Source organism: Chelonoidis abingdonii, chromosome 1, assembly GCF_003597395.2.
Source record: "Chelonoidis abingdonii isolate Lonesome George chromosome 1, CheloAbing_2.0, whole genome shotgun sequence".
NCBI lineage: Eukaryota > Metazoa > Chordata > Testudines > Testudinidae > Chelonoidis > Chelonoidis abingdonii.
In genome coordinates, this window is record NC_133769.1 from 146,843,046 (window position 1) to 146,861,895 (window position 18,850).

An 18,850-nucleotide genomic window follows, 5' to 3' on the forward strand; every position below is an offset into this window, starting at 1 on the left:
CTAACTGATGAGTCTACAGCTTACAACAAAGATTCTTGTTATTAATCCCTAAATGCATGACCTTGCATTTTTCACTATTAAATTTCATCCTATTACTATTACTCCAGTTCACAAGGTCATCCAAATCTTCCTGTATGATACACCGGTCCTTCTCTGTGTTAGCAATACCCCCCAGCTTTGTGTTATCTGCAAACTTTATTAGCACATTCCCACTTCTTGTGCCAAGGTCTGTAATAAAAAGGTTAAATAAGATTGGTCCCAAAACTGATCCCTGAGGAACTCCACTGGTAACCTCCTTCCAGCCTGACAGTTCACCTTTCAGTTCAACCCATCGTAGTCTCCCCTTTAACCAGTTCCTTTCCACCTTTCAATTTTCATATTGATCATATTGATCCCCATATTTTCCAATTTTAACTAATAATTCCCCATGTGGAACCATGTCAAATGCCTTACTGAGAGTGCTGTCCAGAGCAGTCACAATGGAGCACTCTGGGATAGCTCCTGGAGGCCAGTACCATTGAATTGCGTCCACACTACCCCAAATTTGACCCAGCAAGGTCAATTTCAGCACTAATCCCCTCATCGGGGAGGAGTACAGAAATCGATTTTAAGAGCCTTTAAAGTCAACAAAAATGGCTTCGTCGTGTGGATGGGTGCAAGGTTAAATCGATATCACTCTGCTAAATTCAACCTTAATTCGTAGCATAGACCACGGCTGCGATTAATTCCTGCCTCCTCAAAAGCTGAAGAAGGAAACTGGAGTTGGGCCTTGTGTGAGGCAAGTAGAGTTCTCTTACGCATGTGGCTTGGGACTTGGGATCCACTTAGTGAACCTGGGATGCCACCACTACAAGAGTGTGTGTGCCTTTTCCATACCAAGCTGTTTTAAACAATGGAAAAACCTCCACACACTTAAGTGTAGACAGCAGTCTGTTCTCTCACACTGAGTACTTGCCTCAGAATTAGAGCTAGGGTCATAGAATCATAGACTGTGAGAGTTGGATCAAAGCAGGATCAATCCCCACTGGTCTCCCCACTGGCTTTTACGATGCAGGAGGGATGTGGCACTGCACAGATACTGCTGTAGGTTTGAGAGCTAGAAATACTAGGCCTGGCCTTGGCAAAATAGTAGTGCACCAGGTAGTAGCTAACACCAACCAAGCACGATCCTGAGTGGAGAGGATGGTACAAGAACACCCAGAGTTCTCAAGTAATTGCCTAAACACATTCCTAGGAGATAGTCTGACACACAAATTCCTCGTAAGATATGGAGGGAATGACAGGATAATGAATAAGGATGTTTTGTTCAAACTATCAGGTGTAGGAGGTGGTGACTAGCCATGTCTGGAGCGTAATACATAGGAAGGGCATCTTTGTCTGGCCAAGGGGACAGCCTCCTGGTGAGCTGCCTTAGCAGGTATCTTGTAATGGGCATACATGTGTTAGTGTATGTGTAGCTCCTATGGGTTGCTAGCAGCAGGTTAAGAACATAAGAACAGCCATATTGGGTCAGACTAAGGGTCCATCTAGCCGAGTATCCTGTCTTCTGACAGTGGCCAATGCCAGGTGCCCCACAGGGAATGAACAGAACAGGTAAGCATCAAACAGAATCAATCATCATTTTTTTGTCAACAATAACCCTGGCCAAGTGTCTTTGCCACCAAACTGAGCCTGTGGTCTTTCTTATGAATAACATCAGTCCGATGAATTAACATGCTGTAGTGTCTGCTAGTGCAGCTGATATCAGAGCTCCGAAAACAGCAACACTGTCAGTCATAACAACATTCCACAGCACTAGCAACAACAGGCAGTAAATTATAGCTCTGTTTCAGGTTGCAAACAACTTGGTTACACCTTGGTACGCTTTCCTGTTATGTGAGTCTCTCTGGTTATCCTCATATTAAAGGGTCAGTAGCAGTGAGCAGAGGAAATATGAATGTCTACTGAAGGCTCTGGCTTATACCACACAGGAAGCATCAGGCTCACATTGCTAGTGAGAAAACCTGCACCTGGCCAGAGAACTAAGAGCAGGGAAACATTGAGAGTTAAAGACAAGTCAGATAAGAAGAGCAAAATTCTAATGTTTTTCCTCCAGATTAACTTAAGTTTGCAAAGTTAATTTGTGTGAACTGTGATGGGGCAAGGCCAGTTGGCTACAGTAAAGTACTGAGAAACAGGTGTGTTAGCCCCAGGCTAAACAAATCCCTAGTATCTTGGTAACCAAATGGCAGTTGCTCCAGGTTAATCAAGGCACCTGGGGCCAATTAAGATCTTTCTAGAGGGTAGTGGAGATAGCTACTTTAATTAGAACACCTGCAGCCAATCAAGGCAGTCTAATCAGGGCACCTGGGTTTAAAAAGGAGCTCACTCCAGTTAGGCAAGGAAGAGCCAGAGGAGAAAGAGTGTGTGTGAGGAGCTGGGAGCAAGAGGGCAAGGAGATGAGAGTGAGAGTGAGAGTGAGAGTGTACTGCTGGAGGATTGAGGAGGACAAGCATTATCAGACACAGGAGGAGCTGACCCAGACTGTGGGTTCCACAAGAGGGGAAGATCACTGAGATGAGCAAATCTGCCAATAAGCGCAGGACCCACCAAGGTAGAGGAGGAACTTTGTTACAGAACGTATACAGATGCTAGAAAAGTAAAAAAAATATCAAATTCCCTCAATTTCTAAGGCCTTTGTGCAGTTTTTTCTCTGCTTCCTTAGATTTTCAGTCTTCATAGAGAAACACACAGCAAACAAACTCACAAGGAAGCCCTGCTAGTGTAGTTCGTATTTTTTTCCATGGTGCAGGGCTTTCACAGAACAAATGATGCTGCTAAACTTGTTTATCTCACCTTGCAGGAAACTGGCTGCAAATATCAACAGAGAGTAACAACTCAGTTATGCACATAAAATATCTCACAAACTTCAGGCTGTTTTAACTTGCACCAGGCTGTTTCCACACTACAGAACTGAATTGTTCCTTACTGAATGAGTAGGCTAGGGCTGATTTAAGTGCATCCTCTCTAGACATGCTAATTCATGTTAAGAACCATTTCAGATTTGACCGGCATCCACAATAGCTCTGTTGTAAATCTTTTCAATTACAATGGTTTCTTGGCACCTCACCCAACAAAACACACAGAAAAAGTGGATTTTTGGAGATTTTTGAAATGCCACCATTGAGGACGGGTTAAATCATTCCAGGTGACACTGACACTATTGCAGTTCAAACTAAATTGGGTTAAGAGAACTACTTACATTTAACACAGCTGAAAGCAAGTCTACTCCAAAAGGTATTTCTCATGCCTTTGCAGTGCTTCTGTGAGTGGACACAAGGTAGTAAACACACTGGGGGAGCACAGGGTTCCTACCATAGTACTTTCCCCCCAGTATAGACAAGGTAAGATGACTGAGTCTTGAGCAGCAGGACCATCTTGTAGAGCAAGGAAATCTTTGTCCCAAGCACAAGGTGCTGGAATTAGAGTATCAGACAAATTCCTCACAGTGGATCCTGAAACCTCAGTTTTAGGCCTGGGGGCCTTCCCAGATACTTATGTTAGAGAAACTTTGTCTTCACCACATTAACTCATATTTATTTACTAAATCAATTCAATGTTTTAATGTGTGTGTGTGTGTTTATGTGTTTGTGTGTGAGTGAGAGCAAATGTTAGAAAGCTGCAGGTACAAAAAAACAGTTTGGAGGGCCCTTCTCCAGTGTTTTCTGCATTCCTCAGATTCTGAGTTTTCTTATACAAGAAAAAAAAAAATAACCTACCAACCAAGGCTTCCAACAGCGTAGTGATAGCTGTTTCCACTGTGCAGCACTTTACAGTGTAACTGATGCTGCTAATCTGGTCACTGTTCAGGAAACTGGCAACAGCCCAGCAGCAATAAGTGAGAGAATCAGCTCCATTATGCATACAAAACATTTCATAAACAGTTTAAATACACTTTAGAACTGAGCCACTAGTTAACAAGTACATAGTGTAGAAATGGTTTAAACACAAATGGTTCAGTGTCTCCACTCCAGCCAGGCTGCTGATGCTTGTTTGCAGGTTTGTTCTGCAACTTCACAATCACTCTTCTAAATTTTGTAAGTTGCAGTGCCCTGTGAGTACACATTCCATCATTCCCAGCACAAGTTTGAGAAATGGTGGGTTCTGGGAGATTTTGAAAGGCCACTGTTGTACAGTTGTACTTATTGGGAGGGCTCCTTAACCCATTTCAGCCAGTTCTGTCCACAGTCATTCTAAAATGAACCAGACTGAAATGGTTTGGACCACGCAGTATTTACCTTTGTTGGAAAGAAGCCTATTACCAACAGTGCTGACATAAATGAAAATCATTGAGATCACTTTCATAAGTGGACATGAGGTGCATATCTAGTGAGCTAGGAAGACCATGGTGTTCTTGGCATGGTATATTTCTCCAACAGGGACAAAGGGGAACTGACTGTGACACGAGACACAAGAATCGCTTGTCCCCAAGTACAGTGTGCTGGAGTCGAGGTGGTGAAGTGATGGAGAATCACTTTTGACCATGCCCACTCTATGGAATATGATACAAAGGCAGGATCAGATCTTCCAGTTGTGCACTCTATGTAACATCATCTTTAACTATCCAATGATGTCAATGAGAACTTCTACCCTGTGACTACAACAGCTCACAGCAGGGTTTCTCCATTGCTCTCATCTTGTTCACGATGCACTTGTAGGTTTGCTTACTCATTTGAGAATCTGAGGGGGCAGAGTGGGTGGGACAGGTGGTTTTGTCTTTGCTGTTTTGGCCCCAAAGACATAGATATTGAATCCACAGGATATCCATTTCAGTCCATTCCACATACTTTTTAAAAAAAACTCCTTCAAGCTATTTTCCCCAAAAGGATTTTTTAGTCTGACCAACATTATCATCATATCTGAATGTATTCATCATGGCTTTTTTTTTCTGTGATTGAATGAAATGCAGTAAAGTAAAAAGAAATCAGAAAAGGTGGCAACTAAATCAGATTTTTTTCAATTTTCAACCATTTATTGAAAAACAACTATTTTAATCAGATAATGGTTTAATTACCATTTTACAATAAATTATCACTGAACTGCAAAATGGAAAAAGAGCAGCTTGGCCTGTTGGGAGGGCTCTGACTGGCTGTGGGTATCCAAAAAACGTGTGGTTTATCAGATTTCTTTTTGTTATGAGAGGCCAATCCCAGCTCCTTTTCACACAGACTCATGAACAACATATGATCTCAGCAAAGCATATTATAACTTTACAATTTAAACATAGTCTTTGAAGAGGAAAAGATTACAGAGTTAATATTTATTGGGGGATATTTGTCGCTGGGTATGGGATGCCCAGATTTTATGATTTCCATGATCTATCTTGTCTGGATACATTAGACTCTGGCACAAGAACTGGCAGCTGACAAATGTAGCGCTTTGTATCTTTGCAGTCATCAGAGAAGAATTCTCTGCCTCTGACAACTGCGCAGTCACCATCAACATATCCTTTCTTTACCGCAAACCTATGACAGAAAAAATGTTATTTCCAGCCGTTGTGGTTATACCTATGTCAGTACCTTATTTTTTCAAGGGCAAAAATGTCTAATCTGAACACCATGATAGATAGCATCAAAAATAATTTTAATAATAATGAAACAATTGTAGTAAAGCAGATTATTAAATTTGGCATTTATGAATGCAATGAATAACTGCATTGAATAGAGTCACATGCTGTGCAAACTTTTCACTTAACTGCCAGTGCACTTCAGTCATGACACATAACCTCTTTTCTACGTCTTTTTTTTTTTTGAGTCCTACTCCACTCAGGTGTTCCAATGCACATTATTCTTTACCTGCAGCACTCCCTTCCCTTCAACTTTCGGTGTTTCATCACCTAGGGAGTTTGGTCAATATATCTCAACTTCACTGGCAACATCTTCTGCTGACTGGGGCCTTCAAAGTATTCTAAAAATATATTCCAGTGATGACATGTTGCTCCTTACTATTTCATTCTTGGTTTCTCTCCCTTATAACACTGTAAATGCACTTCTTGGAAACTAGAAGTTTCTAGTTGTGTCTGGAACTTACTGGTCAGTGGAGAAAGCTGTGCCATTCCCCCACATCCAGAGTCTGTCAGTCTTGTCACGTAATAATCCTATCCAGTGAGAAGTTGCCAGAGAATTTATGAAATCCTGTAGAAGGACAAAGCCAATTCATGCAATTATATTCCTTTCCCTGCTCATTTCATGGTTGTATGCATATCAGATATCTGCTCATTTCATTAGTGTATGGATATCAGGTACAGTGATATGGTTAACAGGCAGCCTCATGGTCGAGCAACTCTACTGGCCAGACTGATCACATTACTCCTCATCATCTCCAAGAATGTTTGCTATAGATTTTCTAGGAATTGTGAAAGAATTATCTGTGGATTAATCTCTATTGACTCTCTTGTGTGGAGGACAATATCTCCCCTAGATCGCCTGGAGCAATGTATGGGGAGGGTTACCACAGGAATAGCTGTACTTTGAATATGAGAGGTACAGGGGACATTGAGGTTTTGCCTTTCAACAGGGGCATTTTAATTTAATTTAGGGTTCAGATATGGCTCTAATGCTGGGGAGAGAAGAGGAGGAGTAAGGTAATTAGCCTCCAAGAAAAAAAAATCTTAAAATACCAAACAAAGCCTAATCTAATTTTCTGCAATCTTTTCACAGACAAATCTTTATTGGGAATTCTGACTATGCCACTCTCCAAAAGAGGAAGATACTCTACCAGTTCTTGTTTGCTTTCTATCTGAAGGAGTCTGGAGCCATGAGAAGAGCAGGCCTCTCGACTCTCCAGCCAAGATTTATATTCAGTAGAAAAGAGGTAGCATTTCTTTCCATGTTGAAACCAATGTTCTGGGCAAAGAGACTTCCATCCTTAAAAAGAAAATACAGTTTAGGTTTCCTCTATCACTGTTATCTTTGTCTTCCCTCCCCAATTCCCTCTGCTTAACTGTTTCATCCACTTATTGTGTTTTGCCTGTATTAAGTTTGTCATCTGTCTCATGTAGGAACTATCTCTTATGGTGTGCTTTACAAAATCTAATATAATGAAGGCCCATACCTGACTGGGGCCTCCAGATGTCCCTTTATTAAAAATATTAAGTTAAAATTGTAGTAATAGATTTTCTGTTGTAGTTTGATTTTGAGTCAAATCCTTCACAAACTATCTGGAGACTCACAAGCACTAACACGGTTGCTGGCATTCTGAAGCTGGCATGAGGATTCTTGTGCCATAGCAAATAGACTAATTGTTATTGTACCTGTCTCACTTTCCTTTTATACACAAATCATGTTTGTTTGTTTTTCCCCAGGGGAATGTTTTGGATTCTATACATCAAATGCATCTGCTATTGTACATCAAGTGCAGAATTCTTGCACAATGGAGAAAATTCAGTGATGATGTGCAAGTGAGGCTTCTCCACACAGAGTTAGACTCCACTGATCACTTAGTTATTGATGTGCAAGTGTCAGGAAATCTAAGATCGTTTAACCTACATGCTGAGAAGCACCAAAGATGAGATGGAACATGTTAAAGTGGGAGGTTGACTAGTTTATCTTACAGCTTCTTAATGGATGACTACAGTGGCAACAGATGAAGAAGAAAAACCAGCTGGTCTGCGGGGAGAAGACTTACTGCTGACCACCTCAGGCAGTTAACAGTGCTCAGCCCCCCAGCCAGGTCCCCCATCCATCATGGTCAAGAACCAAAATGAGATTCTGGCAACAGAAGGTGAAGAGTAGACCTCAATGGCTTAGGAAGAAAAAAACACCTGCGTTCAAGGCTGAGAAACTCATGGCCAACACATGCAAGAGAAGGAGGCATTGGATGGTGGTGACCAGGGACTCTCTTCTCATGGGAACAGAGGCATCCATCTGCCGATCTGACATGATAGCCTGAGAAATGTTCTGCCTTCCTGGAGCTCGTGTCCAAGATGTTATGGAAAGGTTGCCGAGGCTCATCCATCTTTCTGACCACTTCCCCATGCTGCTTCATCCACGTGGGCACTAATGATAGTGACAGGTATGACCCTGAGCAGATCTGCAGTGACTACAAGGCTCTGGGAGAAAGGGTGAAGGAGTGAGGGGTGCAGGTTGTGTTCTTGTCCATCCTCTGTGTAGAGGGTAAAAGGACAGGCAGGGATATATGCATCCTGGAGATAAATGAATGGCTGTGCAAGTCTATGCGAAAGCTTCAACTTCCTCGACCATGGGATGCTGTTCCACAGAGAATGTCTCCTGGGAAGAGATGGAATCCACCTGACCAAGAAGGGGAAGAGCATCTTTGTACAGGGACTAGCCAACAAAGTGAGGAGGGCTTCAAACTAGGTTCAAAGGGGGCAGATGACAAAGGTCCACAGGTAGGTATAAAAAAGGGTGACCTTAACCTAAGGCTAAATATTTGGAAGGGGAGGGAAAGTTACAATAGTATCATAATAGGAGCAATAAAAGGTATAAAAATGGGGGAATTGGATCAACCTCCTTAGAGGTTTTTAAGGTCAGGCTTGAGAAAGCCCTGGCTGGGATGATTTAGTTGGGAATTGGTCTTGCTTTGAGCAGGGGGTTGGACTAGATGACCTTCTGAGGTTCCTTCCAGCCCTGATATTCTATGATTCTATATCTGTACACAAATGTACAGGAATGGATGGGCGAGGTTCTGTGGCCTGCAATGTGCAGGAGGTCAGATCATGTTGGTCCCTTTTGACCTTAAAGTCTGTGAGTCTATAAATGTAAGGAGTATGGGGAATAACTAATGAGAATGGGAAGTATTAGTATTATACCTAAATTGGTATCACAGAGACTTGGTGGGATAAATCTCATGACTGGAATATTGGTATATAGGGCAACAGCTTGTTCAGGAAAGACAGGCAGGAAAAAAAATAAGAGGTGTCTCGTTATACATCAAGAGTATATACACCTGTTCTGAGGTCCAGAAGAAGATGAGAGGTAGATAAGTTGAAAGACTCTGGGTGAAAATAAAAGGGGAAAAAACACAAGAATCTCACAGTAGGGGTCTACTATAGACCACCAACTAAGGAAGAGGAGTGGATAAGGCATTTCTAGAACAAATAGCAGAAATATCCAAAACAAATAACCTGGTGGTAATGGGGAACTTTAACTATCCAGACATCCAGTGGAAAAGTATTATGGCAAAACACAGACTGTGCTTTGAATGTATTAGGGACAACTTCTTATTTCAGAAGATGGAGGCAGAAAGTGGGTGGCAGCCATTTTAGATTTGATTCTGACTAACAGGAAGGAACCGGTTGCAAATGTTACTGGCCCAGTGGATAAGAAGGACGCTATAGATTTGCTATATCTTGATTTTAGTAAGGCTTTTGACACAGTCCCACGAGAAATTCTCATAAGCAAACTAGGGTAATGTGGTCTATATGAAATTAATATAGGTGGGTGCAAAACTGGTTGCAAGACAGTACTCAGACAGTAGTTATCAATGGTTCACTGTCCTGTGTCTAGCATTATTCAATATTTTCATTAGTAAATTAGATAATGGAGTGGAGAGTATGTGTCTACATTTGTAGAGGACTTCAAGCTGGGAAGGGTTGCAAGCACACTGGAGGACAGGATTAGAATTCAAATTGACCTTAACAAATTGGAAACCTAGGCTGAAATAAAAAAGATGGGATTCAATAACGACAAGTGCAAAGTACTAAACTTAGGAAGAAAAAAATCAAATGTGCAACTGCAAAATGGAGAATAACTGACTAGGAAATAGTACTGCTGAAGGATCGGGGGGTTATAGTGGATCACAAATTGAATCACAGTCAACAGTGTGATGCAGTAGCGAAAAAGGGTAATATCATTCTTGGGTATATTAACAAGAGTGTTGTATGTAAGACACAGGAAGTAACTGTGCTGGTTTACTTAGCACTAGTGAGCTTTCAGCTGGAGTCCTGAGTCCATTTCTGGGTGCCACACTTTAAAAAAGGATGTGGACACATTGAAGAGAGTCCAGAGGAAAGCAAGAAAAATGATCAAAGGTTTAGAAAAGATTGAAAAGACTGGGCATGTTTAACCCAGAGAAGGGAAGACTGAGTGGGGACCTGATAACAGTCTTCAGATATGCTAAGGTTTATTATAAAAAGGTTAGTGTTCAACTGATTTCCATGTTCACTGAAGATAGGGCAAGAACTCATCAATTTAGTCTGCTCTAAGGGAGATGTAGGTTAGATATTTAGAAAAAACTTTCCAACTCTAAGGATAGCTGTAGAATATGCTTCCAAGGGAGGTTGTGGAATCTCTGTCTCTGGAGGTTCTTAAGAGCAGGTTGGACAAATGCGTGTCAGGGGGAATGGTCTACATTTATTTGACCCTGCCTCAGTGCAGGTGGCTGGACTAAATGACCTTACAAAGTCCTTCTAGCTGTACATTTCTATGATTCTACTATTATTATTGTTCCCTCATGTTATCTATTTCTTGCTATCCTCCTTTCCGGTTGCCTTTCAACATGTGAGTTAAACCAACTTAGCCTCCTTTACATTTCTTCAAAACTCACTTCTGACTTTTGCCGTGAGTGTAAATTTTTGGTAAATAAGAATAAAAAGAACTGGACTCTAGTTAACCCAAAATGTCATAATCTTCTATTCATTAGTGTAGCAACAATGTTGGATTTAATTGGAAATGGTTTTAGTCTAAAGTTACAGCACATACAAGAAAAAAATGTTGCCCTTTTGAAGGCAATCTTTCCTGTTCAAAACCTTTGGCAGGTTTCCATTCTTACCTGGGATGATTTTCTGAAACTGGTTCAGGTTTTCCTGCTGTTTACATGGTATTTGAGAGATCTGAAAAACTTAAAGCCAAAGTAATATAACAATATGATGTACCACTTAAAAATAAATTATAGCACAGTTTTACAGATCAATATTATGCATTATAGGGACACAAAGGGCCAAGTTCTACCTGCAGTTATGCCATCAGGCAGAATGTCTGTTATATTGTAATAACAACAAATTATAATGTTACATGTAACATGAAAGGTATTTTGTCCTTCTTAAAAGTAATCTTAAAAATAAAGATTTTGAACTTAGTAGGACCCTCAAAAGCTGTGTGGCTAAAAATCTTGACTCTGTAAGGATTCACAGAAAAGAGCAATTGAAAACATCCCGATTTCCAATGTCTATGCTGAACACAGGTAATGTTTGAAGTGACCACTAAAATGCCCCTATGCTCCTTCTGGCTCTTGGGTCATGTGGCTAATTGGAGCTGTTATTCTAGGGCAGGGGTCAGCAACCTTTCAGAAATGGGGTGCTGAGTCTTCATTTATTCACTCTAATTTAAGGTTTTGTGTGCCAATAATACATTTTAACATTTTTAGAAGGTCTCTTTCTATAAGTCTATAACAGTGGTTCCCAAACTTTAACAACCTGCAAATCCCTTTCACTAAAATGTCAAATCTCGTGAACCCCCTCCTAAAAATGAATATTTCCAGGGATTTTCTCCTTTATCTGAATATAAATTATAAAAGCAGTGTTCTTGGAAATATAAAATTTGTTTTGATGACATGCTTATTACACACTATTTATTATTATTATTTATCATTACAGTATTTTTATTGCATTATGAAAACAGCAATACTCCTCCAAGATCTCACTTTCGTAGCTCGTATCACTTTCAATAAGCCTGTTATAAGACAAGGCTGCTATGTTTCATCAGGGAGTATCAGATGTGAAACCAGCACGAAGGTATTTAAGAAGCCAACTTAAAGAGTTCCTCCTACACAAGCATTCAGGACTGGAACAGTCCAGGCAAACAATGCACATTACAACAAACATTAAACTTGTTCTTCTTCATCATTTTAAAAACAACACTAGCTGCCTATTTAATTTTAAAAACAGCAAACAATATCCATCTCCCTTTCCATTTCTTATAAGAAGTCTTGAAGTTTAAATCTCCTCAGTGTGATAGATGTGCTTGCTTTGATCTGCTTAGTTCTTGGAAGTCCAGGGGCTCTGGGCTGCTGGCCCCACGGTGCCCACGGTCCAGGTCCCTAGGGACAGCTCTGTCCACCATTAGGGAATTTTTCCCCGAGAACCCCCTGTAACATTTTGCAAACCCTCAGGGGTTTACGGACCCCAGTTTGGGAACCACTGGTCTATAATATATAACTAAACTATTGTGTATATAAAGTAAAAAAGGTTTTTAAAATGTTTAAGAGGCTTCATTTAAAATTAAATTAAAATGCAGAGCCTCCCAGACCGGTGGCCAAGAACGAGGCAGTGTGAGTGCCTCTGAAAATCAGCTCGCGTGCCACCTTCTGCACATGTGCCATAGTTTGCGTACCCCTGTTCTAGGGAGTCATCAGTTGCAGTTGTCCCTGGAAACCCTGCAAAGGGGGTGGTTCCAGAGCACAGAGGACAAGCCAGTGAAAGTGCTGCACTCACCGTAGATTTGGGAGTGTGGGGGAGAAAATATGAAAGAACCCAGCTGGTGCCCCTACCCTGTCCCTTAAAGCCATAATTAGGATTCTGAATAAGTGGCCTGATTTTCAAAAGAGCTAATCATTTGCAGCTCTTCACTGACTTACACCTCATGAGATTTACTCTCCAGCAGTTACAAAAGAGGTACGCCAGCACAGAGCCTGTCTCTCAATATCTACTTTGTGAGTACTTACCATTGACAGCCAAGACACCCACTGCTATCAGCAAAGCCAAGCAGAAGATCCCCAAAATCCCTGCTATGACCCCCCATGCAGGAGCTGGAGCAGAAGAATCTGAGAGAGAGAAAAGGGAGAAGTACAGAATTATGGGGAGAAACATTTTTAAACCCTAAACTAGGCACAAGCCCTAGATGTATTTTTTCTTACTATTGCAACAATGCTCTTTTTCTGCCTCTGCTCTTATTGTAAAGTGCTATAGAATTTAAGAATGAAGATAAGAATAAAGTTGTACAGAATTTGAGAAGGGTTTATTAAAACAATATTTTATAAGTCATAGAATTTAATAGAGAATGAGATCTTCACTAAAATATTTTAGTCATTTTATAGCAACAATACAATTCTCTACCAATTACATTCTGTAGAATGGCTTAAAAAAACCTGAACAGCATAAACATCCTAATTTTCTCTTAAATTGTATCAGATTTATCCACAAGAGTGGCCTGTTCTGCTTTCCAGTCCTATTCTCTGTGTTAATGAAATGCAGCTTGACCACACACACGTCTCCATTCACCTTCCCCTACCCTCACCCCTGTTCAGCGGTGTCAAAACAGGCCATCAGAACTCTCAAACTATGGAATGAAAACTCTTTCCACGCTCTAGGCTATACAGGTCAGGATGCCTGGATAGCAGGATCTAGATTTAAAGAGGCCATAATAAGGAGGCAGACTGTATTACATGGGACCTGATGACAACAGAACAGTATCCTAGAGTCCTACCAGAACACCATTAAGGTATATTTCTTCCACCTTAGCACTTATATGGAGCTTTTCAACTATAGTACTTAAAAAAGGTGGGAAAGTTTTATCCTCATTTTACAGATGGAGAAATTGAAACCGAGAGAGGTGAAATGCTTTTCCCAGGCTTACCAAGGGAGTGAATACAATCCAATGATCCTGGCTTTCAGTTTGAAGCCCTGTGCAGTGCACCAAACTGCATCTATGCAGCTATTTGTAAAAGAGGGGAAGCATTATATTCATTCACTGCTAGTATCATGTACACTCATAAAGGTGAGGTAAGGAAAATGAGGCTCAGAACAAAGAGTTCAAGGAAGAATAAAAAGGGCTCCCTCTTCCCTCTTGGAATTTCCATCATCAAGGGCACCTTAAAACAGCTTTAAGAGCTCAGCTGCGCCTTTTAGGAACTCCCTGTGTTGAGCTAGTGTGGAACCTCCCCCTGGGTGGGGATTGTGTCTCCTGGGGAACAGTCCTTCCCCAAACTCTCAAGTGTGAAAGGAGAGAGCACAAACTACATCGTTTTATAGGACAGTATAGTTGCTCTCCTGAATTACATAGTATTGGAGGAAGCTAGATAAGGCCACAGCTGCATCTCCCTCACCATGGAGTGGCCAATGCCTCGGTGCATTCTATGAGGGAGCAGTCCCTGCACCTGGGAAGAAAATACCTGGCCACTGTGGTTGGGGGTAGAAGGAAGGGCACTCCTCTCACACACCGCTCTCCTCCCCTCAGACATTCATATAGTGGCCAAGAACCATCTAGCCCCAATTCTCCCATACTACATACGTTCAGAATCACCTTTATATCTTAATATGAAGAATGTGCAAGGAGGCCAGGTGGATAATGCCTGTGGGCATCTCAGCTATTGAATGTCTTGATGTTGGATATTTATGTCTTGAATCTTTATGCAGAGTTTTGCTTTTAAAGTTCTCATACAGTTCAAGGTAGATGTTAGACAGTTAAACAGCCGTAAATATGGGGTCAGCGGCTTGTAGCATACAGTACCTTTTCTCTGGGAGTTCACAGTCCTTTCTCTCCTCTCCTGCTCAGAAGCAATGTGGCATTTCAGTCCTGTATAAGTCACCACCTTCTCATTTCCTTCTAGTGAGTTATGGCATAGAAATAGCGAATTCCATTCAATCCACTGACAAGGTAGATGGATCTTATTAAAATCCAGTGGAGCTATGAGACCACCATTGCAGTACATAGGGCATGGCAGGCAGGGCCAGCTCCAGGCGTCAGCATCCCAAGCAGGTGCTTGGGGCAGCAATCTGCAAAGGGCATCAGTCCCTGTGTTTTTGCCCCCAAGCAGCGCATCGAATTGCCGCCACTGAAGGTGGGGGCGGTCCATGTGCCTTTAGGGGGGCACTTGCATTTCCATGGCAGCGGCGATTTGGCAGCAGCTTCTATGTTCAGCTGTCCGCAGTAGCGCAGCTTCTGTCTTCAGCCACCACGGAAGCACGAGTGCCGCCCTAACGGCACACGGACTGCCCCCACCATCCGCGGCGGCAACTCGGCATGGTGCTTGGGGCAGCAAAAACAGTAGAGCCAGTCCTGATGGCAGGACTTTTGTATGAAAAAGTTTAGTCCCACAGTACAATGGTCTGCGGGAGCCTGTCGGTGTATGAGATCAACCAACATCTGTGAATTCAGCACATGCATCTTCTCACCTTTTTTCCAATATCAGACTCCTCTTTATAGTCCTACCCAAACTGTTAACTTACACTGAAAGTTGTTCAAGTGACTAATATAATGCTTTGCACATACAGTATAAATCATGAAAATTAGAGTTAAAAAACCTAAGCATTAAAAGTTATGGAAATCTCCAGCTAAGATAACATATCTACTCAATTACTCTTGTGACTCATGCATTCTGCTAATGAAAAATTTGAAAACGTAAAATTTCACTTTACATACTTCAAAACAAATTGAACTGTGATCTACAAAACATATTTATAAACTCATTCAACATATCCAGGGCTATTCCCTTGATTTACAGCCTGCTCCTGCTCCCATTGAAGTCAACAGCTGTACTCCAATTAACTTCAGTGGAAATAGATTACTTAGGTATTATGCTTTTTTAAATGGAGATCATGTTTTATTTCTGTTTTTTTAAAAAAGGCATTTTAAATGTCATCTTCTCTAAAACTAATTGCTCAACTTCTTGGATGCTCAGGAAATCCTCTGCTGGACAGAAATGATTTTAAGGCTCTAGGATGGTAAATAAATGTGGACAATTAAGGATCAGCAATGATTTCATGATGTTAACTATTACAATCAGCAAAGCAGAAAGAAAATTGTATTTTATTTGGGTATGAGTAAGTTTCAGAAGGGAGAGTAGAATTCAGCTGTCACCTCCTTTAATCCTCCCACAACAAGGCATGACAAAGAGAGGACGTCTCCTTGAACATGAGGCAAATCAACAACATTCATTGACAAGGAATGATTTGTGATAACACAGCTGCTAGGCAGCAGTTCTGCAGAAAAGGACTTAAGGGTTACAGTGGATGAGAAGCTGGATATGAGTCAACAGTGTGCCCTTGTTGCCAAGATGGTTAACGGCATTTTGGGCTGTATAAGTAGGAGCGTTGCCAGCAGACTGAGGGACGTGATCACTCCCCTCTATTTGGCATTGGTGAGGCCTCATCTGGAGAAATGTGTCCAGGTTTGGGCCCCACACTACAAGAAGGATGTGGAAAAATTGGAAAGAGTCCAGCAGAGGGCAACAAAAATGATTAGGTGGCTGGAGCACATGATTTATGAGGACAGGCTGAGGGAATTGGGATTATTTAGTCTACAGAAGAGAAGAATGAGGGGGGATCTGATAGCTGCTTTCAGCTACCTGAAAGGAGGTTCCAAAGAGGATGGATTTAGACTGTTCTCAGTGGTAACAGATGCCAGGACAAGGAACAATGGTCTCAAATTGCAATGGAAGAGGTTTAGGTTGGATATTAGGAAAAACCTTTTCACTAGGAGGGTGGTGACACACTGGAATGGGTTACCTAGGAAGGTGGTGGAATCTCCTTCCTTAGAGGTTTTTAAGGTCTGACTTGACAAAGCCCTGGCTGGGATGATTTAGTTAGGAATTGGTCCTGCTTTGAGTAGGAGGTTGGACTAGATAACCTCTGGAGGTCCCTTCCAACCCTGGTATTCTATGATTCTATGAATCACAGAACTGTGTTTCAGGGCTCCGGAGATACAATAACTTTTGCTTCCCAAGCCCATAATTCTGTATACTATTGTAAGGGCATTTCAACACTTGACAGATATTAACAAATTACTAAAATAACTGTGCCTGGCACTGAAGAAAAAGGTAAAAATATAAGTAGATAAAGTCAGATACAATATGTACAGCTCAAGGAAGAGATTTAACATGGAAAACAAAATATCAGTAATAGCAGATATATTCTCAGATGCTTACAAACATACCACACCTTTGTCCCTGGTGTTCTTAGGTGTCTTTTTCTTCTTCTGCTTGGAAGTAGTTTGAAATTTCAGGTCTGCATACGTCACTGCCTGCTCACTCATTTCTGGTTCATTCTGGGATAGAAAGGTTAGATCGAGTAGACTGAGATGTACAATGGGATCTGATGAAAACTGATAGGGTAAGGAACTACAGCAATTGTAATGCTCTCACAGCAGAATAAACTGGGGCATGTGGGTTGGAAGAGGCAAGCCTCCCTCTCACTGCACCTGGAAAGTGGCACATAGTTCTGGGTGTGGGATACCTTAATACACAATGGCAAATTAGACGGATTCAGAGAAGAAAAACAAACAAACAAATAAAATCCTGGTGGGACAGATTCAGGAGAAGAGCATGAAAGACAAAACTACCGTTTTATATGCTCTGGCAGTGGAGGGAGGCTGGACACAATCTGGGTCCTAATACTGGAGAACTCGATAGTATCAGGAAGAGTTAGCTCTGACAGTAGCAAAAGAATCCCTATTGAGTCAACTTGGAGGTAATGAGAGGACTGGATGGTGACCCTCTCCTCCTGCTGACAGGGATGGCTGTGCTGAGTTAAATGCTTACAGCACATGTCAAATGTGCAACATTAAAAGGGATGTCCCTCTCTGCTCTCCCCTTTAGGTTTCTAGAGACTCCGGGTCTGATTCTCCACTTGTTTTATACCATTGTAATGCCATTGACTTTAATGGGGCTTTTGCTCCAAAATCATTCAGGGACTTTTGAAAATACCACCCCTAGGTGCCTAAATATGGATTTTGGAGAACTTTAGGCTCCAGTGCTCCACGTACTGCCACTTGAGTGATGCACCTCCTCCACTTGCTCCTCCCTTTGAGTCATATCCTTTAGCATAAGATACATTGAGTTTCAGTATAGACAGAATCATGGGGTCTTATTCTGCTCAGAGACACTCTTGTGTACATCTGGAGTAATTCCATGGAAGTCAGTGGGAGTTACTCCAAATTTACGCAGTCCAAATGTGGCCATGGTGCAGAAAATCATAGAAGTCAAGGTGTCTTTCCCAACTTTGTGTTATTTAATTCATCCTGTGGGAGTCTGTGACAAGGGTAAAACAACATTATGGAGTGGTCAAAGGGATTTGTGACTATCACATGACAGGTCAGAAAGAGGAAGCTGAGTCCAGAGCAGTCACTGAGCCAGGGGGTCCCTCTTCCTGACTGGCTGAGGCAGGGAAACCTCTGGGGATTATGACCAATGTTTTCAGCTGAGGGTGTTTTTTGTTTTGTTTTAGTTTTGTTTTTGTTCCTATTTTGTTTGTTCACATTGTTGTAAATAATAAAGAAGGGCATGAAAAGGGACTTGGGCCTGGAGATTGCCTCCCTTCCCTGGCTGGTGAAACAGAGACCTCCGCCACACCGCACACATGGCCAATGTAGGAGTGTTATATCAATCACAGACTGAGGTTTATACTTTCATACCTTTAATGTAGGATTCTGTCTAATGCTTTATCTGGTCTAATATTAAATGTTTCTTGCAGACGGATTTCTACCCCTTACCTTTGGAAAATGTTGTTTGTCTTAACTGCCTCCCTATATACCTGCATCTGCAACCTCACACCACCCCAATCACCCATTTCCCTCCTTGATGCTGATACACTTTCAATATTTCTAAACAGTTATTGTGCATCCTCTTTTAGTCATGGTTTGAACAAAGTTTCTTACACACTTTTAGATCTTAAGTCTTTCTTTATAAGTCAATCCCTTCAGCCTCATTAATAAAGTGAAAGTCGTTTCTCTGAATTCATTTCAAACTGCCCACCACCTTCTGCTTTTTTATTTTTTTATAACTCATGTTTATATAAATCCTTGGGACAGGGTCAATGGTCAAAATACTCAAAAATGAGTGCTAAAAATTAGGCTTCTCAGTCTAAGCAGCCTGATTTAAAAAAGCACCGAGCAGCCAGTAAGTCTTATAGATTTCAGAG

At 41.5% G+C, this 18,850-nt stretch overlaps 1 protein-coding gene across 1 annotated transcript; it reads right to left on the reverse strand.

The window, feature by feature from the left end:
* Positions 1 to 5,341: 5,341 nt before the first annotated feature.
* On the reverse strand, positions 5,342 to 16,967 carry LOC116837069 (natural killer cells antigen CD94-like). The gene is made up of 7 exons (XM_075061875.1): positions 16,874 to 16,967; positions 14,445 to 14,540; positions 12,661 to 12,759; positions 10,771 to 10,839; positions 6,757 to 6,905; positions 6,070 to 6,173; positions 5,342 to 5,504 (listed from the first exon to the last, which is right to left on the reverse strand). Exons 1-7 carry the CDS (start codon positions 16,965 to 16,967, stop codon positions 5,342 to 5,344), a joined length of 774 nt encoding a protein of 257 aa, XP_074917976.1.
* Positions 16,968 to 18,850: the final 1,883 nt, after the last annotated feature.